This window comes from Pantherophis guttatus, chromosome 8 (genome assembly GCF_059756535.1).
Source record: "Pantherophis guttatus breed Tessera chromosome 8, ASM5975653v1, whole genome shotgun sequence".
NCBI classification, from domain to species: domain Eukaryota; kingdom Metazoa; phylum Chordata; class Lepidosauria; order Squamata; family Colubridae; genus Pantherophis; species Pantherophis guttatus.
Window position 1 is genome coordinate 31,536,816 of NC_142070.1, and position 25,139 is coordinate 31,561,954.

At 37.3% G+C, this 25,139-nt stretch overlaps 2 protein-coding genes and 1 long non-coding RNA gene across 8 annotated transcripts in view; 2 read left to right on the forward strand and 1 right to left on the reverse strand.

The window, feature by feature from the left end:
- MGAT4D (MGAT4 family member D) overlaps positions 1-11,987 on the forward strand; it is a 30,073-nt gene extending 18,086 nt beyond the window's left edge. For all 4 annotated transcript variants that reach the window (XM_034401362.3, XM_034401364.2, XM_034401363.2 and 1 more), the window contains 8 exons: positions 1,877-1,991; positions 3,421-3,551; positions 6,347-6,454; positions 7,970-8,163; positions 8,845-8,923; positions 9,662-9,740; positions 11,070-11,182; positions 11,698-11,987. In XM_034401362.3, coding sequence (XP_034257253.2) covers positions 1,877-1,991; positions 3,421-3,551; positions 6,347-6,454; positions 7,970-8,163; positions 8,845-8,923; positions 9,662-9,740; positions 11,070-11,182; positions 11,698-11,715 — 837 coding nt within the window. In that variant the 3' untranslated portion in view covers positions 11,716-11,987. The remainder of the gene's footprint in view (positions 1-1,876; positions 1,992-3,420; positions 3,552-6,346; positions 6,455-7,969; positions 8,164-8,844; positions 8,924-9,661; positions 9,741-11,069; positions 11,183-11,697) is intronic.
- Positions 1,670-18,480, reverse strand: LOC132710502 (uncharacterized). Of its 2 annotated transcripts, none has more exons than XR_009621221.2 (4): positions 17,784-18,480; positions 11,661-11,711; positions 5,269-5,369; positions 1,670-1,807 (listed from the first exon to the last, which is right to left on the reverse strand). It is a non-coding gene; the product is annotated as an uncharacterized LOC132710502 (long non-coding RNA). The 2 variants fall into 2 exon arrangements; XR_009621223.2 differs by having other exon boundaries at positions 5,269-6,431.
- An 829-nt stretch (positions 18,481-19,309) lies between these two features.
- The window catches only part of CLGN (calmegin), a 33,290-nt gene continuing 27,460 nt past the window's right edge, over positions 19,310-25,139 (forward strand). Inside the window, exon 1 of one of the 2 annotated variants that reach the window (XM_034401359.3) lies at positions 19,310-19,421. The gene's annotated coding sequence lies outside the window, so the exon portion shown is untranslated. Of the gene's footprint in view, positions 19,422-19,500; positions 20,078-25,139 lie in introns of those variants that run through there. The other variant, XM_034401361.3, reaches the window with a different exon arrangement.

The window sequence follows — 25,139 nt, forward strand, 5'->3', positions numbered from 1 at the left end:
GTGGTCATGTGACTGGGTGGGCATGGCCAATTTAGCAATCCATTAAACAATACAGACAAATTAAACTTTAATTTTTTTTACTCCTGGAGAGGTTTTATTTGCATGTTGCCCTTTGGTTGACTTTTCTTTTTACTACATCGTTTTTTAAGTTGTTTAGGAGTCTAGTTGTCCACTTCAGGAAACTGTTTTGCAGCAATTCTTCTCAGCCCCAAGGAACTTACAATCAACAAGTCTCTCTCTCTCTCCCTCCCCCTCTCTGTCTCTCTCTGTTCCCTGGGGGTGGGGGAAGGAACCCCTGAACTGATGCTGGCTGGTGGGAATCTGACATCTGGAGGCTGACCAGCAGCACGCTGAAGACCAGCTGGCTGGCGGGAAGGCGGGGCAGTCCCGCAGTATTCCCAAAAGTAACACATCTCTTTCACTTGAAACTTGAAGACTAGTCCGGCCAGTGGGTGAGCAGCTCTCCTCCTCCAATCCAGTTCTCCTGCAGCATTCTGCTGGCCACATGGAGGCCCCGGGAGGCATGTTCTGTTTTTGGCCTCCCCTGCCTCCAGTAGCTCTCTGCCGGCAAAAAATGGCCTGTTTTTGGCCTCCTGGGGCTTCCGCAAGCCCCATTTTTAGCTTCCCCTGTCTCTAGTAGAACTCTGCCTTATCTTCCAGTTCCAGCCCGTTGCTTTTACAAAAATGTACTTTGTGATTCCTTATCCCTGACTCAAAGCTTATCTGTGGCCAGTTGCTCCATTGCCAGAAAAGGCAGCCAGATGCTGGATTTACTTTTGAAGAAAGCACAGGGAGAATTAATAAAATCAGAGACATAAAAATAATTTAAATATAATGCTGTTACTGGATTTTGAACCAGTAACCTTATATTTACAAGATAGATGCTTTAACTACTATGCTATTACAGTATTTGTGGTAGAGAAAATTTTAAAAGAAAGTAACATAATAGTAAGAAAGGAGGCTTTCAAAGCTTTTTCTGCAGGTATGTACATTAGGATAGTCTAACTTTGTATATATGTAAAGTATATTGATTTTGTACACATATATAAAAGTATACATGTCCAAAAGGATCTACCAACAAAGCAGGTGATTGGCAATTGTTTTCCTAGACTACAGCAGACAGGTGGGAAGGCACAACAGTAGGAGAACTTTCCAGTGGGAGTATATGGTAATCTGTAGTCTGGACTGAATATTTTGCCAACTGTTGTCAAAAGCATCTCAATCTGGACAAAGTTTTCTTAAAGCAGCTTAGAGTCAAGCCAGTCTGAGCACCCAGTGGGAATAGCTTAAATAGCAAGTGCAGATATACTTCAGGATAAGAATACTCTGTTTTAGTCTTAAGGGAAATGGTTCATTGCCAATAGAAGTGCATTTGTGTAAGCTTTCATATGCATGCCAGTAGCCCTGCCAATCTCTGGTGGATCCTCTGTGTTAATAATAATATTCCCACATGCTGTTCGCCAGGGAATCCTTCAAGGATTGCACTCCTAATTTGCCTTCCTGGCTATCATGTCATTTCCATTGTTGTAGCTTTTAATTGGCAATTAATTTCATCAACTATAATTTATTTAAATTTTATATTAATGCATACATCAATGTTTTATTATTATTCTAAGTATTTTATCAGGGTATTCGTTGAGTTTTGACATAATCATCATTTTAGTGGTTCCTGGAAATCAGTTTTATTGATAATGTACATTCTGCATCTACAGATATTTCCCAATATACAATATGACACATGGAACTCTCATATTTTCATAAATCTTTCTTACTCTAATCCTTTTCTTGTTGGAGTTTTGCGTTTCTTCTGGAAGAAAAATTCAATTAAGAGTCTTAGTATCTATGATTTTGCTAGTAAAAATAATCTCTTTTTCAGCTAGAAGATGATATTGTGGCTAACCCTCGCTATTTATATACAATAAATTACTTTATTGAACAAAAGTTATCACAGGAATGGATAGTTCTTGAGTTTTCTCGGCTTGGGTTTATTGGTAAGTACAGCAACAGTATATAAATGTAATAAATAAAAATAAATAAATATTGTCAAGAGTTCACAAAGATCAGCCTAAATAAGAATATGTGGACACATTTTCTTTCAGCAGCAAAATTATATTATTAAATATTTGATGGTGGCCATTTTCCACAATATATTTTTATTTATTAATAGAATTTGTATGGCCACCCATTTCACTAAAAGCACTCTGAGCAGCAAACAACAATCCAATAAAATATTATTCCAAATCAGGTGTTTCTGTACTATGCTATGTACAGTAATAGGAAGTCTCATGGAATTCAATAAGGTTTATTCATAATAAAAAAAATATAGACTTTTCAGGTAAAAATCAATGTGCTTCAAAAAAAAAACAAAAAAACCCAACACTTTTTACATGTTATGGAATTTCCAGAGGATCATGAAAGAAAATAACTGGTGGAGTTGTATAATGAATTGTCTAGATCTCATTCAAGCACAAAAAAAAGTCTCCATCATTTAGGATTTATCCTTGTTGGTAATAGAGATTATTCAATATTTATAGTTGATAAAATGAATATAAAGATAAACTGAATGTTATATTTGACTTTTTAAAACCATTCTTACTTTAAAAATAATCTGTGGTATTCAATTTTATGTGTTAGGAGATAATTTTAAGTTCCTTTAAATCTTCATGGGCTGGTTTCGATATTCATGCATTTGCCTAAGTGCTAAGCAGCTCATATGTGTTTGAGTTGAGTGTCTTTCCCTGCTGAATAATCTCTACAGGTTTCTGTAACCTCTCATATTTCAATTACATACTAAGTGAAGACATTAGGGTACTGCTTTCATTTTTTTCTGTTTAGGAAGCAAAGGTAGCTAGAAATGTTAAAAACAATGGAGAGAGATGTAATTAAAAATGGAATTATCATCATCCTATGCCATCTCACAATAATAAAATAAACAATCTAAAAGCATCTTGAAAATGAGATTTTAAAAAATCAAAGCCTCTTTGCTTGGATCTGGGAGACAAGAGCTGCTGTAGTAGCTGCTATTTTAGCAAATAAAAATGTAAAATGTTCTTTCAAACAAAGAAATGAGGTCAGAGTCAATACAAATGAGGGGCAATAAATACATGAAATTATTAATTGTGTTAATATTTTAATGCTTACTCAAATTACTTGAGTCATTACTATTTTCTATTCTTTAGACAGAATGTATTTTCTATAGACAATAGATTGATTATAGATTTTGCAATACTCTAAATAAACTATTAGAATCAATAGAACTTGAATTATGTATGATTGATGTAAGTGTAATTAATAGACTAAATGTAACTAGATCCAAGTTGTTAGTAATGGATAGATCTAGACAACAAAGTTAATAAACTACTGTGTTGTAAATAGAATTATGATTCTCTTTTCCTTTTTCTAAAAAAATTGCATTTTCAGGAAAATTATTCCGATGCAAAGACTTACCACTGATAGTAGAATTTTTTTTAATGTTCTACAAAGATAAACCAATTGACTGGCTACTAGACCACTTAATTTCGGTTAAAGTTTGTAATCCAGAGAAAAATGGAGTAAGTACTCTATTTATTAACAATAACTATATGTATGTACACAGAACACATTGACACGCACAAAACAAGAGAGACACATTTTAAGGAGAAATTATAATAATACCATTTTGTATTAAAACTGATTTATAAATTAACCAGTTTCCTGAAATTTTAGTGCCAACAATTAAGTCATTGTATAATAAAAAATGCATGCTTCATTATACTGAAAATATAAATACTGTATATCCTGGGCTATGATTTCTCCTTCAAGTTGTTTAATAAATTCCATTTTAATTTACAGTATTATTCCATTTGTACAGATAATCCTTGACTTACAACAGTTCATTTAGTGACTGTTAAAAGTTACAATGACACTGAAAAAAGTGATTTATGACTGGTTTTCACACTTATGACTGTTATAGTATCCCATGTTTATGTGATCAAAATTCAGATGCTTGGCAATTGGCTCATATTTATGACTGTTGCAGTGTCCTGTGGTCACATGATCCCCTTTTGTGACCGTCTGAAAAACAAAGTCAATGGGGAAGCCAGATTTATTTAACAATTTGTCTAATTTAACAGTTACAGTGATTCACTTAAGAACGGTGGCAAGAAAGGTCGTAAAATGGGGCAAACTCACTTAACAAATGTTTTACTTAACAACAGAAATTTTGGTAGTAAGTTTTTTCCCCAGCAAGTTTTTTATTTTATAACATATAAAAATTCCATTTTCAATGATTGTAAATTGAGGATTACCTGTATTGCTTTTAACTGTTGCTAACTTAATTCATTAGAAAAAGAATGGATGTAAATATTTTAATTTAAAAAGCATTTAAATCTGTTTTGTCTAAATACTGTGTTTCCCTGAAAATAAGACCAGGTCTTATATTAATTTTTGCTCCAAAAGATGCATTAGGGCTTATTTTCTGGTTAGGTCTAAATACGGTACTAAATGCACCCATTTGGCTGACAATTTTAACTGGAGCTTATTTTGGGGGTAGGCCTTAAAATACAAGCATTCTGAAAAATCATGCTAGGACTTATTTTCCGGTTGGGTCTTATTTTCGGGGGAACAGGGTATGTGCATTCAATACAGTATTCCATTTAGATTCAAATACTTAACTATTGCTTTTCAAAATTGGGATTGATCAATGTATTTTGTATTAACATCTGGGTTAGAATTTATATTTATAAAAGATAGGATAGTTTTCATCTCCCATGGGCTTTTCAATTTTTTACTTTTAATATTATAACTAATGTATTGCTTGAGCAGCATTAACCAAGAAAATATATTTTGTTTTTCCAGCAAGATTAGTTAAAATCAGGCATAAACCTTTAATACATTTCTCACATCTTTATCCCACCTCTACTTGGCTAATGCTTTGTAAGTGCTAATGCACAAAACTAAAACATCTGTAGACCTAATATGCCAGTGATGGCGAACCTTTTCGGCACCGAGTGCCCAAACCGGAAAACGTGCACATGGAGCATGTGGGTTTCTGGCGCACGCATGTGCATTGGCCAGCTGATCTTCAGGTTTCCAGTGCTCCAGTATGCACAAATACCAGGTGGCTGGTGCGCCAGAAACCAGAAGAGCACTTGGCGACGGCGCGTGTGCCCACAGAGAGGGCTCTGCGTGCCACCTCTGCCACGCGTGCCATAGGTTCGTCATCACAGTAATATGTACTTCATTCAAAGTTTAAGCCTTATGACATTTTTTTAGCACTTTTCTCATTACCTTCTCTTCACCTCAATTCTCCACCCCTTCTCAATTTTTCCTTCTTCTTCTGTTTATTATTCATTTGAATGCCGTGACATGATTTTACTGTTCCCCTCCATCTGTAAACACAATTGCATGATGCAGATGGCAAATCACTGCTGATCTGGTGCAAAATTCTATCATCTCTAAATCCTTGCCACCCTTGCTCAGCTAGAATTTGAATATTGCTTCACTAGCAACCAGTTGTTCTGAAAATCATTGATGGCCTCACTATCAGAGGACATGTTTGGCGTGTTATTCTCTGTTATTAAAGCAACTTCAGTCACACATTGCTTTTAAAGCAAATAGGTGGGATTCAGCCTATTCGGACCGATACGGGTAAACTGATAGCTCTGACAATCAGGTGGGCCCGCCTGCCCACCCCTGTGCTATACTGACCTATATTTCCCTTGTTTGAAGCCCAGCTGATAGGCGTGGCAGAGCAGACTGCCACGCCTCAGCTGTTTTATTCATTAGGGCTGCAGAAGGTAAGTTTTAGAGCTTTTTTCAAATGCACCGTGCGTGTGTGGCGTGCATGCACTCAGCAAACCAGTTGTTATACCGGTTGAATCCCACCACTGACACAGGTGTATAGTGCAGTTATTTTGATGATTTGCTCCCTGTGATGTTATTGCCAACGTGTAACCCATGTAGTAATTAAAGATAAAAATAATCTATCTTTCTATATAAATTGTAAGAAAATAGTTCTAGAAGTTGATGGCATTTATCTTACTTACATATCCCACATTTATCCTTAGACAAACCCTGCTTCTAAGTTTGCTTCCACGAGGTTTTAGTATTTCTGGTAAAGCTTTAATCACTGCCAGATTTTATTTTCCTCACAAAGGCTGAAAATCTTCTAATCTACTTGAAGATTAGGAATACTTGTGATTATAGTATGATATTACATCAGCTCTGTTTATTAATATAATACTAATACATAGTATCTCATAATTCTTCTTATGAGACTGTATATAAGAGAATAATAAATGTTCAGATAAAATTCTGTTAAATATGATTGTCTGGTTTTTATGACACAAAACGTTTTCCTTTCCAGAAAGACTGTGAAAGCCGGAAGTCTAATTTACGCATCCGTTATAAACCATCACTTTTTCAACATGTGGGATTTCATTCTTCTTTAACTGGAAAAACACAGAAGTTGAGAGTAAGATGTCTTTTTTGTTTATTTGCTTCTGATTTCATTATTTTCTGAAGATAATGAAACATTTCTTCTAGTTAAGTTTTCACAGAAAAATAAAATTACCAGTAACTGTGGCTCCAGTCAAGAAGCATTTAAGTTGGCCTTTTAAAATGCCAATGGTTTGGTAGGAAGGAACTGCTCAAGAATTAGGATTTTGTCTTTTCAAATAAAGCAACCTTATTAATTTGGAGTTTACCAAATAAATGGTCAAAAATGTAACTACACTGGACACTTGATCCCCTTGTATCTATGGTAGTTTGCTTTTATTTCTCATTTCTCATTCCCCTTTAACCAGGGATGAAATGCAACCAGTTCGTACCGGTTCAGGCGAACCGGTAGTGATAAATGTAAAAAAATGCAACTGTTTCATCCAAACCGGTATTTCCGACAATCAGCTATACCACGAGATTTATATTTGCTAGATAGCAGGAAATCCTCGCTGTTCTACTTACCTTGTTAAGTCTTCTTTTTCCCCACGAAGCACACGTTTGGCATGCACTGCGCATGTGTGAGCAGTGTGCTTTTGGCACGCACTGTGCATGCATGCATGAAGTGCACATGCGTGGGCAGCAAACTGGTGGCAATCCATGGAGGACTTCACCACTGCTTTTAACTAATTTATATAGAAAAGTTATACCGGATCAGACTAAAGACATGAAGACTCCCACAATTTGTTCTCAGAATGTCAACTAGATATCTCTAGGGAACCCAGAAATGTGACACAAATGAAAAAATAATGTTTCATTTGGTTTCCCTTTAGTTCCTTGTGGTGTGAATTCCCAGGACCCTGAATGCAGTTATAATTTATTTGTTTGGTTATTTGTTTGAACTGATTTTATCTGCATAAACCAACCATTTTTCCTCTGACAAGCAGAAACACAGTTATATATGCATGAAAAGAAAAGAAAGGGAAGGCTGGAGATGGGGTTAAAAAAAAAGCACCTGGAAAGAAAAAGACTCAGGAACAAAATTAAACATCTACATTCTTCAGTAGAAGTCTTTGCAGTCTATTGTACCTCTGCCTATTTCTTTGTTTCCAACAGCTGCTTCTGTCTTTATCAGTAGGAAAAGCTGTAATTTGATAAATTGACAACTAATTATTTGGGGGACTATAATTACCGGTACTCAGTAAATATGGTACTATCACAGGCAACTATGAGTTTGGTGATGGGGAATGGTGATACATAGATTGTGATGTTGCAACAAAAATCCCATGATTTACTTAGCCTGATGTAAGGACATGAGGACACGTTGCGGTTTGGGTTGTGATATCACAATGCAAGTTTGATTGTTTTTCCATTATTCTGCTTAGTAATGGACACTTATTTTTATATCAGTTCTGAATCTTCCCCATATTGGCTTTAGCAGGTTATTCCCAATTCTCATTATATTCCAAGATTATAATATGTGCATTATTGTTTTTGACAAAACTTTGTAAAATAGTGTTTTTACATGTGAATATACATCTATATTTTACAGGATGAAGATTTTGTCAAAACATCATTATTTAAGAAACATATCAACCCTCCTGCAAAAATGAAAACAAGCTTAAAAGTATTTCAGCAGTTTACTCTAGAAAAGGCTTACAATGGACTAGAAATATTTTGGGCTTTTGCTCCTAAAGCAGGAGATTATATTTTGTTCAATTTTGAGGAACCATTGAAAATAATAAGGTAATTTATCACATCAAAATTGGCTAACTAACTTGACTTAATTTTTCTCAAATGAAAAAAAGTTCCAATAAGTCATTTGAATGGGGAAATTGACAAATGAGATTAAGATTCCATTGTTCTTCTTGTGTGATCTGTAATGTTTTTAACTAAAATAGCAAATATAGAGAATGTTACCTGACATTGCTGGATAATGTCAGGGCATTTATTAATCCCATGTTTGGCTCTGGGACTAATTACCCTGGTTTAAAGGAGGAGATGAATCGAGGCTTATCCTAAGTTGCACTATTCTGATAAAGAAAACGCGAAGAAGGTTTCTAATAAAACTCATTTATTTGTTATAAAGAAAATAAAACACCTCACTAACTAAGAAAAGTTAATTGTTACATTTTTGAAAGTAATTTTTGCCGGCTATCTGAGCCGGACCTCTGGCAAGAGAACAAAGGAAAGAGTGAGTGAAGAGCAAGTGAAGGAATGTGGGTGGATACGGAAACACGTAGCTTACTGATAAGAAGTTGGCAAAGCTACGGAGAGTCTGACAGTCCAGAAATAATGAGCTCAGCTGGTAAATAAAATAACGCAGTGACAGATAATGCCTAATAGGTGAACATGTCTCACCATAAAAGCCCATGATTTCATATTAATGGTAACTTTCCTCATGCTTTTATGCAATTTGCTCTGCAGATATTTAATTAGAAGTGGAAATTCTGAGCATCGTAAAGACATATTGTTTAATGCTACTGTAGAAGTTTTACCTAGTAAGGTAAGTATCTCTGCCCATATCAATGTGAAGCTTTTCTAGAAAACTAAGAAGAGAAGTTTATTTCTGCTTTATATTTCTACCCACTATCCCTAATCTATTAGGCTGCTATCCTCTAGATAGGATACAGTTTCTTCAACATTCTGATAAAGGATAACCTTTTAAGAAGAAATTGGACAACCATTTGTCTGAAATGGGATAGGGTTTCCTGCCTGAGCAAGGTCCCTTCCAACTCCTATTCTATTCTATTCTATTCTATTCTATTCTATTCTATTCTATTCTATTCTATTCTATTCTATTTTTCTAATCTAGTCTAGTCTAGTCTAGTCTAGTCAAGTCAAGTCATTCATAACCATTTGCCTTTTAAAATTTCTTCAGAATTTTTTTTTTCGTTGTAGTAGTTGGATATCATGACAAACATAATGCAAGCAATTATAGTGTCCCCTTCATTATTACTTCCTGCCCCTTCTTTGTTTCTGGTTAAACAGCAATTTGACAACATTCCTCATTTGGAATAACCTGTTGGAAATTATGTCACCTAGCCAGAGCAAAAATTTCTTCCTAGAGAGATTTGGTGGTGGTGTTTTTTTAAAACACACCAATAAGCATCGACCCTCGCTGACTAGTCAGGGGAATTTTCACTGAGCTCTAGCTGAATTTTTACATAACAGAAATGTGATCAAGAAGATGTTGCTTTCCTTTTCAGAGACTGGTTGGAATTTTATTTTTTATTTGTTTCAGGATATTAATTTACAGACTGTAAGAAACAGTGCAAACAACATTAACATCATAAAAACTTGGGATGGATTTTTTCAGATAGGTAAACAATATATATAAAATGCTTCTGGTTTAATTGCTATTTTTCAATGTTGTTGTAGTGAACAAGGGAGGGACTTGTAGCAGGTTGCATCCAAAAGTTATTTTCCACTGGTTAAAGTATCATTTTTCTCTTCTTAGAATTTATTTAAGAAAAATGAAATGAAAACTAAAGGTAGCATGAAAACATGCAAATAAAAACAATATTGTTGTAGAATTTATCTATTTAAAATTGTGCTTAAATTTGTATTAAAGCATTTCTAGAACAGTGTTAGCCTTTCTTCCTTTCAGTTTGGGTTTCTGGCTCAGGTCAGATCTCCATGGCATTTCTTTGGTGAGCTTCTGTTTCCCTGCAAACGATGAAACAGAAGCTCACGAAAGAAAAAGATCTTACCTCTTACCACGCTGCCGGTGTTGGGATGTCCTGCCTCCCACCGGCCAGCTGGTCTTTGGGGCTTGGCTGTGCATGCGTGTATCTCCATGCAGGCATACACATATGTCTGTGCACATGCATGTGCACACGCATGTCCATGCACGCACACCTTTCAGTTTGGGCATGCGCACACGTGCAGTTTGTGCACTCGGAGTCTAAAAGGTTCGCCATCACTGGGATAGGGAGATGTAATCAGGAAGAAGTGGACTCTCAGATAACCTGGTGTCATGCCATGTAGGAATTTAAAGGTCAAAACTAGGGCCCTGAATTGCACTTGGAAACAGATCAGCAGCCAGTGCAGCTTACAGAACAAAAGATATAACATGCACCATAATAGAGACACACATAATTGTCCATGCAGCTACTCTGCACCAATTAAAGCTGCCAGATGTCTTCAAGGGGAACCTCATGTAAAGTATATGTTTCAAGTTTAAAGTCATTCAAATCAGTGGTGGGTTTCAAAAATTCAACTGCTGGTTCTGTGGGATACAAACAAATTAATTTATTTTTAATTTGTTTGTATCCCACCTTTATTATTTTTACAAATAACTCAAGGCAACAAGCATACCCAACACATCTCCTATTTATCCCACAACAACCCTGTGAAGCGAGTTAGGCTGAAAGAGAGTGACTGGCTAAAAGTCATCCAGCCAGCTTTCAGGCCTAATGTGGGACTTGAACTCATGATCTCCTGCTTTCTAGCCTGGTACCTTAACCACTAGACACTGGCTCTCTTTAATCTTGGCTTGCAATTCTTTTTACTGAAAATGAATGTCAGTTATCTTCACAAATATTTGTACTCTGATTTAAAGCACATCATTTTTCGTTCTTTATGGCAAGATATTATGCTAAAAAATAATTTTGGCATACATCAGAAGTAATATTTTCATTTATTAATAGATAACTTTGAAGATGGAGTAGCAGAAGGTGCCGTTCCCCCATTTTTAGGAAACATAAAAGCTTTACGTTTGTTTATCCATTCTAGTTCTTCCAAATGGGTATTACTAAGCGAGGTAGGTACAGATTGTTAGACTATTGAGATAATTAACCTACCATCGCCTTAAATACCATTGCAATAATTTTTAAAATATTTTTGTTTTCATACATTTAGGAATATATTTCTGTAATTAATTTGGAGTAAACAGAGCCTTTTCAAACTTGTTCTGTTTCTTGCATTCACAATTCTTTTGAACTTCTATTTTAGAGAGATTGTAAGCTGTTCTCCATTTATTTAATTTTCAGAATAAATGAACATAATAATGAAGTAGCACTTTCAAAAATTTACCTATTAATAGGTTTTTTTTTAATTTTTTCCCTGGTTTTGATGCATCCTCAGTCAGAATTTTCGATACAATTACTGCATGAAATTTTATATTTTTAAATGGGTATTATTATATTTCAAAGATTTCCAAAATACCATGCTGAGATATTTGGAGGAAAATGTGTAAAAATATTGAGAGAATATGAATTGTAAACGTACTTTGTACTTACCATGTTGAGAAATAGCCTCTTTTTTTTCCTAATGCAGGTATTTATACAGACCTGAAATAAAGAATAACAGACTTCTTTGAGATTTTGAAAATCTAAAAGCAGTATGGAAACACGGCCATCTAGTGGTAGCAAGAAAATTATCAACAATAGAATGCTATTTTCTTCCTAATACCGTACTGTGTGGTGGGACTAAGAGAGAGGTTAATTACGTTATGCATAGAGAATATTGACTTATATTACTTTTGAAATAAATGAAATTAATGTAATAATTATAATTTATTGCCAACAAGCTCTTTATTAAAATGTTTAACTTGTCTGAACAAAAAAGGCTATACTTCTGTACAAACATAATAGAAGAAAATGTTGTTATAGACAACAGAATTTATGAATAAATGCACATCTATATACCAGCTTTAAAACTACAGGTGAACAAAAGCATAGTAGATTAGCAATACATCAAAACAAATAAAAATGACATACTTTTATATTTTCTTTCAGATTACAAATTTTATGAAATATTTGATCAAGATTTTAATTTTCCTTGAATTATTTTATTTTGACATTTTTCTGGGCTGTGACCCCCTAGTGTAATAATTGAACTTGTCTTATCTCATGCTTCCATCAATAAAACTTTATACACACACACACATATTTGCATCAGATCATCAGCTGGCATAGTTCTATTCAATTTAAGATATTTACTCTCGAGGAAGAATTGATGGAAGAAAAAAAAAATTGTGCACTTTCCACCTTCTATATCTTGCTAAGCTAGGTTTGCCAATTCTAGCTGAAAACAGTCCTATAGATTTTCTCCTTCCTACAATTGTATGCAGTAAACACATTTAATGAATACATTGTCCAAAATGAGAAAGGCCAAGACTGCAATCCACCCAGGCCTGTGGATAGGGTGGATAAAAATCAATGATTTTTTTTTAAAAATCAAAAAAATCAGATTTTTTTGATTTAAATCGGATTTTTTTGATTTATATCGAATTTATTTTAATAAAAAACTTTTGGGGGTAAAATCTATCGTAAGATAGTTTTCTATTTAAGATACATAAATAATTTAGTTTATTCAGCATGAAATGGAGCTTAGTTATGTAGCATGAGGCTGTATATTCTGCAACACTGGGACTATCGGTGAGTCAACAGTGGGTCAAAGGAGTAGCAAAGATGACAGTTGCTCTTTAAAAATTATGATTTAAATCGAGGTTTTTTGTTTTTTTTTAATTTGATTTATATGCCGCCCTTCTCCGGAGACTCAGGGCGGCTTACAATGCGTTAAGCAATAGCCTTCATACTTTTGTATTTTTATACAAAGTCAGTTTATTGCCCCCACAAACTAGGTCCTCATTTCACCTACCTTAGAAAGGATGGAAGGCTGAGTCAACCTTGAGCCTTGGAGAGATTCGAACCAGCAGTAAATTGCAGGCAGCTGTGTTAATAACAGGGTGCGTAACCACTGTACTATCAAGGCTCTTTTTATTGATTTAAATCAAGCCTTTTACTAGTGATTTAAATCATGATTTAAATCGTGATTTAAATCAATTTGATTTAAATCAAATCCACCCTGCCTGTGGAGCTCAAATATTTCTTCACACATATTTCTTCATACTGGATCAGGAGAAAAAGATTTGTCATTTTTAATGAGTATAGGGTGGAATTATGGAAATGAAGAGATATACTCTTCGATCATAACTTAATAAAATTTGAAAACATAATAAGTCTTCTGAAGGAGATAACAGCTATCAGATTTCAGGCAAGTAAGTTCGGACTTTTTTAAAAAAAGTTCAACATGGTTTGCTATGGAAACTTTATATAGGTGAAAAATATGTAAAAATGCTGCTAGCTACGATTACTTAAACTATATCAAGAGTAAAAATGAAAAATTAATGTGCAAAAAAATGCAGAATTGTTTTGCAAGACATTGAACTATTTACTTTATAGTTTTCCCAAATACTGAATAGTGCAGAATAAGAAAAAAAGAAAGAAAAAATTAATGGAAAGAACATAATATAAAATAATGATTTAACATAATAAATAATGTTGGCCAAAAGTCATTCAAGGAACTGAAAGCCTTTTGGAATAAATGGATGTTCAGGACTAGCCATGCTTCTGGGGATAGAATATGTTATGTACACAGAATTCTAGAGTGTGAATGTCATTAATTAAAAGACTTATTCCTACTATATTTGTAAATTACCTCAGTTTCCTGCTCCAAAATGTAATGTTGATACTACATTATCTATATACCTTATTCCACTTGATGCACTGTGTATTGGTTGAAGTCATACAAAATAATACAATATATGAAATGTGGGAAACTCTAAAAAATATAATCATAAAAGCCCAGTCCAACACAATACCACTGAAAAAGAAAAACAAGAAATCCAAGAAGAAACCAGCATGGTTGCACAAAGATCTCTCTGATAAACTGAAAGACAAAAAGGATAAGTACAAAAAATGGAAAGAGGGACACACAACTAAGGCAGAATATCAGCAGATAGCCCAAATCTGCAAAGATGAAGTGAGAAAAGCAAAGGTTTAGAATGAACAAAGATTTGCAACAAAAGTCAAAGATAATTAAAAAAAGTTTCTTTCAACATATAAATAACAAGAAAAAAGTCGGAAACGATCAGTCCACTAAAGAGAGAAGATAGCAAGGAAGTAACAGGCAGTAGAGAGAAGGTAGAGCTGCTTAACTCATTCTTTGCACCAGTCTTCACGCAAAAACGAATTATAGCTCAACCTACCAAAAACGTAACTGTAAAAGATAAGACTAGAAATAAAAATTAAAATAAGCAAAAAAATGGTAAGAGAAAACCCGTCTGAACTTGATGAATATAAATCACTGGGACCTGATGGATTCATTCCAGAGTTCTGAAGGAGCTAGCAGATGTTATCTCAGAACCATTGTACCATATCTTTAAAAAATCCTGGAGCACTGGGGAATTGCCAGAGGATCGGAAAAGATGTGGGGAAATAAAACAGACCCAGGAAACTAGTACAGATCAATCAGCCTAACATCAATACCTCACAAGACACTGGATAAAATAATAATAAACAGATCTGTGAACATCTAGAAACAAAGTTATAACTAGTAGCCAGCATGGGTTTGTTAAAAACAGATCCTGCCAAACCAATCTTATTTCATTCTTTGACAAAGTGACTAAATTATTGGAGCCACAAAATGCTGTGGACATAATATACTTAGACTTCAGCAAGGCATTCAACAAAGTAGACCACAATCTACTTCTTGGTAAGATAGAAAAATGTGGGATAGACACCATCACCACCAGATGGATTTGTAACTGTTTGACAAACCATACTCAATGAGTACTACATCTACATGGAGGGAAGTAAGCAGTGGGGTGCCACAAGGTTCCGTCTTAGGCCAAGTACTCTTCAATATCTTCATAAATGTCTTAGATGAGAAGGGGAACTCATCAAATTTGCAGATGACACTAAGCTGGCAGGTCACCCCAGAAGACAAGCTCAGGATCCAAAAAGATCTTGACAACTTGAGCAATGGACCCTATCCAATAACATGAAATTTAATGTGGAGAAAAGCAAGGTTTTACACCTAGACAGGAAAAACCAAAGGTACAAGTACAGATTAGGTGAAACCTGGCTCAAGAACAGTAACTGTGAGAGGGACCTAGGAGTCCTAGTGGACGATCACTTAAACATGAATCAGCAGTAGTGTTCTGACCCAGCCTTAGCAGAAGCAAGAAACAGACTCCTTGTCACGAAAAACCCCTCTTTATTTACCGCTTGTGAATTAACTGCATTCACCCACCGAAAAGTACAGGCAATAGCCCTCCAAGGAGTTAACTGCAGTGACAGACCTTATCAGTTCCTTGCAATAATTGCAAGGCTGTGAGCTCCCAGCCGAAAGGCTGCAAATTAAGTTCCAGCAAGCAGTCTTTGTGGCACGAAACACAATGAGCGAAATCTTCAGAAATATGAACTGTTGTCTCCTATGACAACCACTCCCCTTTCCTTCTATTTATTCCCTAACCAGGGAGGGGCCATTCAGTATACATGTGTGCTTTGCTTCCCGAGTCGACTCCTTGTCCTCTGTTGCTCACCTCTCCTAACTGCTCTGTGCATACGTGCATCTGGAACAGCCCCAGCTGTTCTTCCTCCTCACTCATCTCAGCCTCCAAAGGCAGCTGCCTCTCTGGTGGCTGGGAAATGTCGGATGGTCCTGGCTCTATCTCTGAGTCCATCAGAGCCTTCCCCAGATTCAGAACTGGCCCAAGTTCCTCCCCAACCTCTTCATCATCCGAGTCTGCTGCCAGCTCCACTGGCAGCTGGTGGGCCACAACAAATATGCGGCAGCAGCCAAAAAAGCTAATACAATTGTTGGTTGTATAAACAGAGGCATACAATCAAAATCAAGTGAAGTATTAGTACTGCTTTATAAATCCTTAGAAAGACCACACCTGGAATACTGCATCCAGTTTTAGTCATCACATTACAAAAAAGATGTTGCGATATTGGAAAAAGTGCAAAGAGCAACTAAGATGATTAAGGGCCTGGAGACAAAAACATATAAAGAACTGTTGCAGGAATTGGGTATAGCCAGTCTAGAGAAAAGAAGGACTAGGGTTGACATGATAGCAGTATTCCAGTATTTGAGGAGCTGCCACAAAGAAGAGGGGATCACCTTATTTTTCAAAGCACCAGAAGGCAAGACAAGAAACAATGGATAGAAACCACTCAAGGAGAGAAGCAACCTGGAATTGCTTACTCCTAACAGTGAGGACAAATAACCAGTGGAACAGCTTGCCTTTAGAAGTTGTAGGTGCTTCATCACTGGAAGTTTTTAAGAAAAGATTGGATAGTCATCTGTCTCAAATGGTGTAGGGTCTCCTGCTTAAGCAGAGGATTGGATCAGAAGACCTCCAACGTCCCTTCCAGCTCTATTTTGATTGATTGACTGATTCATGTAATAGTACTCATATCACCTCCTATCTAATTAACATGTAGGTAATAAACTATCAATAACATAGGATCTTTCAGAACCCTTGGTTTCATCACTTGATACATGTCAATGGACATGTATCAATAATCCATTTATTTGAGCAGAAATGAATAGCTATCTAATGCAAATGAAATATTTCTGAACCTTATCTTAAAGGTATGACTAGTGATAAAGCAAAAATAGATCAATAATAGCAGCTTTTAATGGATTAATTTAAATTTAAATGCAGAATTAAATGCTGCCAAAATATATTGGAAACTGGTGTTCCACATTCATGAATGTGATTACATAAAACTGTGTCAAGTATCTTCATATTAGTTTTAAAGACATTACTGTGATGGATGGATTCACAGCTGGACTCATACACCGCAATAAGACAGAATTTATTTGAACCATGAGCCATGTGGTTAGAATGCAGTATTGCAGGCTTACTCTGCCAACTGCCAGCACTTTGATCTTGACCTGCTCAAGGTTGACTCAGCTTTCCGTCCTTCCGAGGTCAGTAAAATGAGTGCCCAGATTGTTGGAGGCAATATGCTGACTCTGTAAACTGCTTAGAGAGGGCTGTAAAGCACTGTGAAGCGGTATATAAGTCTAAGTGCTATTGATTTATTTTTGAATAAATCACAATTGAGTTTGCTCAATATGTTAAACCATAAAACCTGGTTGGAAATCACAATAACTAGATTAACACAATATTATAAACTAAAATAAACCACATTATTCTTTAAAGCAATGTATCACTCTAGCCATATTGACACAAGAGTTTCAGTAGTAGGTTTAAAATAAGCCTAGAGCCTGTTCTATTGAAGCTTTTGCAATCAGGCATGTTTTATCTTAACCTGGTTGTCAATTATAGCATCTGGAAATTATGAGTTTTAGAACTAACATATTTGGAGGCCACCAGATTAAGGAAGAGCATTCATTCAGTTTTTGTTGGGTGATACTGATAAAAAGAAATAAAACAAATATTGGGTTATTTGAAAAGATTTTAAACATTGAGAAGGGGTAAACTTTCCAGTTTTAAAGATTGGGAAGTGGGTTGGAAAAGGAAACCCATGAAAAAGAAATATTTCACTTTGAAAAGGTGGAAAAATAAAATAATATCTAACCCAGGGGTGGGTTCTACTTACCTTTACTACCGGTTCACAATGGGGCCACTCACGCGTGCACTCTTCTGCGCATGCACAGCAGCATTTTCATGACACCAGGGTCAGTGGGCGGGGCCTCCCGCCAATTTTACTACCGGTGTTGTGGCCCCGCCCTCTGAGCCTGTCCCATCGGAGGAAGAAAGCTCCGAGCATGAGGAAGAGGAGTCAGCCAGGCCTCCCTCTCCAGGCCCCTCCCCTCTGGCATTGTCTCAAGTGCCGGTCGAGGGAGAGGAGACAGCTGATTCGAATCAAAGAGATAATGAAACATCATTCCTGGACGCACGCCTCCGAAGGCGTGATAAACGTTTGCAGCAGCTTGGGAGGCGTGCTAGGGATTAGAACTGAGTCACTGGACCACACCCCAGAGACTATATAATAGAGGGTAGAGGTCAAAGGATCCTTGTGACGAACAAAGCAAACCTTGAATAGTCACTAAAGCCTCGTCCGGAGCTGCTGAGAGAAAGATTTAAAGTGTCAGACATTTGGGACTCTTGAGTATTTATCTTTTTGTTTTACTTTGAAAATAAAGTCACTTGGCAGACGGTGTGTCTATCGCTGCCAAGTCGGAGATAAGACCTGGGTGCGTTCCAAAGTGTTTCCTTAACCCTCGACTGGCTGTGTGTGTGTGTGTGTGTGTGTGGGTGGGTACGGGGACAGATCAACCGGTTCTATAGAACCGGTGCGAACCGGGGGCAAACCACCAATGATCTAACCAGCAGTTCATTGTTCAATAAGTCATTTTCTTGTAACAGATAATTTTATATAGATAATTAAAAATACAATAATATAATCAAAACTAGATTCATTTTAAGTAGCTATTTTTAAAAGTAAGATCAAACATTTTATTTTTGGCTAGATTATTCATTAACACTAATAAATTACACTTGTAATTCACCTATCCTCTGGAATTCCAGTTGCATAAATTCATAACAAACATCTCACGAACGAGATCTGCTGAACTGAGCGACAGTCATCTAACAGACTATGATAATGTGCGGGTTGGAAACTGTGTCTCCAGACCCCAGTCTAACATATTAATCTCTGCATTGCATTCACTTTGATCAGAAAGGTCAGCAGTTCGGCGGTTTGAATCCCTAGTACAGGTCTCCTGCGTGAGCAGGGGGTTGGACTAGATGGCCTCCAAGGTACCTTCCAGCTCTGTTACTGTTACTTTTGCAGGAAGACGTATGCATTGATTTTTAAATGCATTTTAAAAATTCCAGATCGAAATCGGACAATTGAGTTTTCAACGGTCTGTATTGGACCTAAACCGGCAACCGTGGTTGCAATCGTCTGCGAAAATAATTTAGGGTTTTTCCGTCAGTAGCAATAAAAGTTACAACCTGATTGGACAGGCCGCCCATGTTAAATTCTCAAAAGAACGGCGGACCGATTCGGGGTTGGGTTAGTTTGCTGATGGGAATGAATCCCTTCGCCGTGATTGGCTTTAAAATCTCTAAGCGTCCCGCTGTGATTGGCCGAGGCTGCCAGGCGAAGACACCTGCTCCTTGACGCCTGCCGGTTCGGACGCGGGGCGCATGCGCACTGAGAAGCTAAGGTGATGCTCTGTGGCAAGCGTCCGTGTTCCAGCTGGGGAAACGCTGACTGGATTCGCGGGAGGTAACGGCGGTAGTTTCTTAGGAACTCTGGGAGGGGCGTCCCGCGGACGGTTCTGGGTTTTGGCGGCGGATGAGGTTGGCTGAGCCAGCCAACTGCAAGGCGGCAAGCGGGCGCTGCCCTCCCTTAAGCTCCTCTTGGCGCGCGGAAGGGGTCGCCCCCGCCGTCCCTCCTACTCTCTCCGCGTTCGGGCGCAGCCGTTACTCTGCCGTTACTCGGCGCGACCTGGATCAGTTCTCCTCGGCCTCCGCTTCCCCGGCGTGAGGGAGAGAGGTGGCACATAGTGAGGGAGTTCGCCTTAAGCCCGTCTCTCTCTCCTAGTCCGCCCCGTGGCTCCGAAGGGATGCGGCGCCAGTCGTTTCCCCCTGGAGACCGGGCTCTCTCCGCGGAGAGTCGTTCCTCCTGGGGGCAGATGCGGAGATCAACACCAATTAGCTTTCGTATCCGAGGAGAAGGAGCCCGGGTGGCAGCGGTTTGTTGCTGCCCCTGCAGCGGCTTCGGAGCCGAGACGATCAGAGGTCTCCATAATTACCTAGCTTAAGCGGGAGAAGTTGTGGCTAATTGTACTTAATCGGCTCATTTCTGCTTGTTTGTTTATCATCATCGAGCAAACATGGAATTGCTGTGATTCTAAACAAAGGAGGGAAGCGAGCTCCTAGGTAGGAACGCACCAAAATAAACACATCCCCAAAACCTGTTAAGATTAAGGATCTATTGCTCTTTTAATTGTGCAGTCGGTCTGGTTCGGAAAAACCTAACATCCATTAATAATCATTCTGTATTCCCCCCCCCCCTGCTTTCAGTTCCTTGGCCTGGAAATTACTATTTTACAGTGTTGTAATTCTTTTGATGCATGCATATTACTGAATTACCAAAAATAAAATAAATGATGTATACCATCCATGTCAATGGGAATCAAGATTGCTGGGTTTTTTTTAGATAACTTGTTTCTGTACAGTCTCCCTTTGTCTTTATAGTTTGCTGAACCCAGAATAATGTATACATGTAAGTTGGGCATTTATGCTAAGTTCACATTATTTTAAACAATTTTGTTTAATTTCTTCGCAAAGAAGCTTTCAATTGTTTTCAATTAAAATATCAATAATAGAATAAGGTAAGTTAGTATATAAAGCAAGTATCCCTAAAAGATAAACACATCATCAGCTAGCAGATTAACAGTTGCTTTATTAATTTACTCTCATCAGATAAAGAAGTTGTTAGACATGCATAGAGAATGTGTTATTTGCAAATGAATGTACCTTTTGATTTGAACAAAACAAAGATGTACAGGTAGCCCTAGAATTAATGATCACAGTTGGAACCAGAGTCTTGGTCTCTGAGCAAAGCAGTCATTAAGCAAGATGCACATATGACTATTTCACTCAGTGTGCTTCCTGTTGCTATCATTAAAGGATCTCACAGATAGTTAAGCGAACAGAGTCCCTTTCTGTGCCTGTAGAAGGATTTGGAGCTCCATGCTTGCTTGCATTTGGTTGCTGAAGTTCATGCAAACACAGAGCTGGAAGTTCTTTTCCTGTCTCTGCAGAGCTCTCTGCGGGAGGAGGGAGAGATTGATTTTGGGCTCTGGACATGCTTGAATTTCAGCTGCTGAGATCCAAGCAGGCATGGAGGTGGGTGTCCTTTTCTCCTGCCTCTGCAAAGCTCCCTGCAGGAGTGGAGAGAGGGATTTTGGGCTCCATGCATTGAATTATGGCTGCTAAAATTCAGGCAGGCACAAACAGCATGAACCTCTTTCATCCAGCCCCCAGCAGTAGTTTGCAACCTATCCTCCCAGTTTCCCCATTGGCTTTCTGGGGAGTCCAGCAGGGAACATTGTAAGTGGCAATCACATGATCACAGGACGCTTGGCAACCATTTGCAAGTCCAAACAGGCTTTTAAGCACCCAGATAGTGATCATGTGCACATAGGGGGCACCTGGCATTTTGTAATAGTTGGTAGTGATTTAATTTCAGCCAGTCGTTAAGTGATGGGTCATTAAGTGAGGATTACCTGTATTGTAGTGCTGTTTTCAGAATTGCAAAGTAGTATTAAGGTTGTAAATAGAACTATAAAAGATACAGAACTTTGGAGATATGTGATCTTCTAATCCAAGTATTTCTGCTTAAATCTCTTTGGGCCAATGTTGGTTTAGAAATTTGCAGGTAGCAGAGCAAAATTCAGTAAAAGAATGGAGTTGATAATCAGGATACTCTAAATGTTTGTACTATAGACTAGACTATAATGATATAGTTTTGGACTATTTTTACAGTAGATGAGAAAATAATTACCACTTCTTGGATTACCTTGATTCTGAAAATAGGAACCAGCAATAAGTAGAGAAGGTTTATCTCTAAAAATTTTTATGTTAATATATATTCTGCTTATTTCTCAATAAATCTGAATCATCTACTTTTTGAGTATTGTTAAGAAAATTATTTGTTCTAATTTATCGTTTATTTACCACTGAATTAATGATGAGGATAGTAGAGCTTGTCTTTTTCTACTGAATTACATTTCTTGCTAGTTTTTTGTACTTTTGCTTGAAAGTGCCTAATTAATATATTTATTTTGCATGGCTATTCTTTAAGGTACTATTAGTCTTGCTTCTTTATGATTTGTTTTCCCATTTCCCATTCTAAAGTACACATCTGATTGTTTTAAAATTTTGGTGGAAAGAAACCTGAACATCTACAGTATATAGTGACAAAAGATATTTCATTCCCAGATATCAGTTTTCTGATTAGCATTCAGATCCTATATAGATTGATTCAAGTCTCTACCCATGCTGTGACTTGATATTTTACATTATGAGAAAACTCTGATTATCACAGTAGTTCTACCAAAAAAAAAAAAAAATCTTATGTGAGTTCGAATTTGGGTTGGTCTCTGAGACCAGATATTTACTCTTCCGAGCTTTCGGACTCATGCTGGAGCCCAACTTCAGGGAATTTCTCTCTACTGAAATATGTGCTTTGGACTGTTTTGAGAGTCGTGTTTATGTGGTGCTTTCTTGCTGGCTGATTGGTGTGTTGATGGCTGGCGATTGATTGGCTGTTGTTTTCTTGTGCTGTCAAGCCCTCGGCTCCTAAGTATTTGATAAGCTGGTGGTAATTCAGCACTCCTGTTAACTGACAAGGGGCCCGTTTCCCAGGCTTCAGTCATTTCCCTGACTATCTTTGTACCTACATGGCCAAATTCGATCGAAATTCAATCTTGCATCATTATCCTGGGACATGTATATTTGCTTTCATTTGTGAAAAAATCTTATGTTCAAATACTGAGTATTGCTGTCAAAGAAACAGTGTTTTCTGTTTTCCTCCATTATATAGTATGTCTTCAATCACTGATTGAGACATCTACCTGTTGCTGGCCCGCAAACAATCACTGTTACACTGTTAGTTCTCAGTGACCAGTTGTTGGCAAGGAAGAGCAAGTACTCATCATTTGTAGATCTCTACAAATGCTGTAGATGCTGTAGATTCACAAGCATGTTCCCTCCCATTAATTCTTGGTATATTTACCTATTTGGAAATCAGAGCAGTCTGGACAATCCGTCCTCATTTTAATTGTAGAAGTCACAGGTAGTGCTTGAAGGCTGACCATTTGGAATTGCCTTAAACTTGAATTAATTTGGTAAATGTTACAAAAAAAGGGAGGGGCTTTAGTTTTTTGTATGTGGCTAGGTCTGTTTTTATTTTTACATATGTTTTATTTCTTCTCAACCCCTCCTATTATTAATATAGTTTCCAGTTTTCTATCTTATTTACCTGGAAATAATAGTACCATAGGATTTATTTCTGAATATATTGAACAGTAAAATTTGTTCTAATGCTATTTTTTTTTAAAATGACATTTTCCTTCCTTTTTAGTTTTGCAGAGCTAGCTTGTATGCATTTGAGATATTTTTGCTTCTACAATTAAAATGAGGATGGATTGACCAGACTGCTCTTGAAATCTGACATGACTCCCTTAAGAGCTGCCTTGCTTAGCAACAGAAATTCTGATCCCAATTGTGCTATACTACCTGTATAACCAAGGAAGCATGTGTTGTTTTCTTTTTGTTTTTCTAAATTATCCAACTTGCATTAGCAATAATGCATCATGTTCTCTGGTCTTATCTAAAGTCATATTGAATATTGGGCAGCTCCCATGTAGGGCTATAATCTTCATTGAATGATCCTAAACATTCTTTTCTTACATGTGAAATTAAGGATTTTGTTTAATGAGTTACATACTCTTTAACATCTCTTTCTCTGACATTTCTTTGACCATTTCTAGTTTGTTGGCATTTCTTTAGATTTGCTGGCATAATTTGATTAGATTTTTTTCAGATTCTTCTGTAATTTGCTTGCCATATTATCTCAATTCGTCTAGCCTTCTGACTTGATAATGACCACATTGTTGACCTAACTTCATATTTTAGTAGTAGAGGGTCTTTTCATTATCGTACAAACTTTCACTATACAGTACTCATTCCATTTATACTATTTCTGAACTTATCATAGTTCATAGAGCTTGGAAGAGAATATTTTTCTAGTCTGTTTTCATCCTCCACATTATATTGTGTGTATATATATACAGTATATCACAGAAGTGAGTAAACCTACTCACATTATGTAAATATTTAAGTATATCTTTTCATGTGACAACACTGAAAAAATGACACTTGGCTACAATATAAAGTAGTGAGTACATAGATTGTTGTTCTGACCTAGGCTTCATGAGAAAGCATAAATCACAATCTGAGTCCCAAAAAACCTCTTTTATTGAGGCGGTTGTGAATTATGGTCATTCACAGTCCGTAATGATTCACAAAGTCTGAAGATTCCGACAGATGTCTGCTCGAGTTGACAGTCTTTCAGGGTAATGTTGATAAGCACCCACCTTTATCTTCCTTGAAACGCTGCCAGAGACCTAATTTTCAATTAGTTTTGCAAGGCCAACCAGAGCACAGAGTCAAACGGACTTCTCAGAGCTTGAATTGACTATATGAACTAATTGCTTCCTGCAAAGGCACACATCTGTTTGCTCCTCTGTTATGTTTTATAGGAGGGGTCAATCATCTCCAAGCCTTACTCCTGAGTCGCCCTTTTTTTCTTAATTCTTCTTGCCTTTGGCAGCTCTGCGCATGCATACACTGGGAACAGGCTCACACTGTTCTTCTGCCTCACTGATGTCAGATTCTGGAGGCAGCACCTAACTACCAGATGGCCCTGGTCCCTCTCTGCCTCTGATACAGAGCCCTCGTCCAAGCCTTCCCCAGACTCCAGGATTGGCCCACATTCCTCCTCAACCTCCTCACTGTCCGAATCTGCTGCCAGCTCTGCTGGCCGCTGGCAGGCCACAACACTTGTATAACAGTGTAAATGTGCTGTCCCCTCAAAATAATGCAACACATAGCCATTAATGTCTAAACTGTTGGCAACACAAGTGAGTACACCCCTAAGTGATAATGTCCAAATGGAACCCAAGTAGCCGTTTTCCCTCCCTGGTGTCATGTGACGCATTAGTGTTACAAGGTATCAGGTGTGAAGGGGGAGCAGGTGTGTTAAATTTGGTGTTATCGCTCTCACTCTCTCATACTGGTCACTGGAAGTTCAACATGGCACCTCATGGCAATGAACTCTCTGAGGATCTGAAAAAACAAATTGTTGCTCTACCTAAAGATGGCCTAGGCTATAAGAAGATTGCCAGGACCCTGAAACTGAGCTGCAGCACGG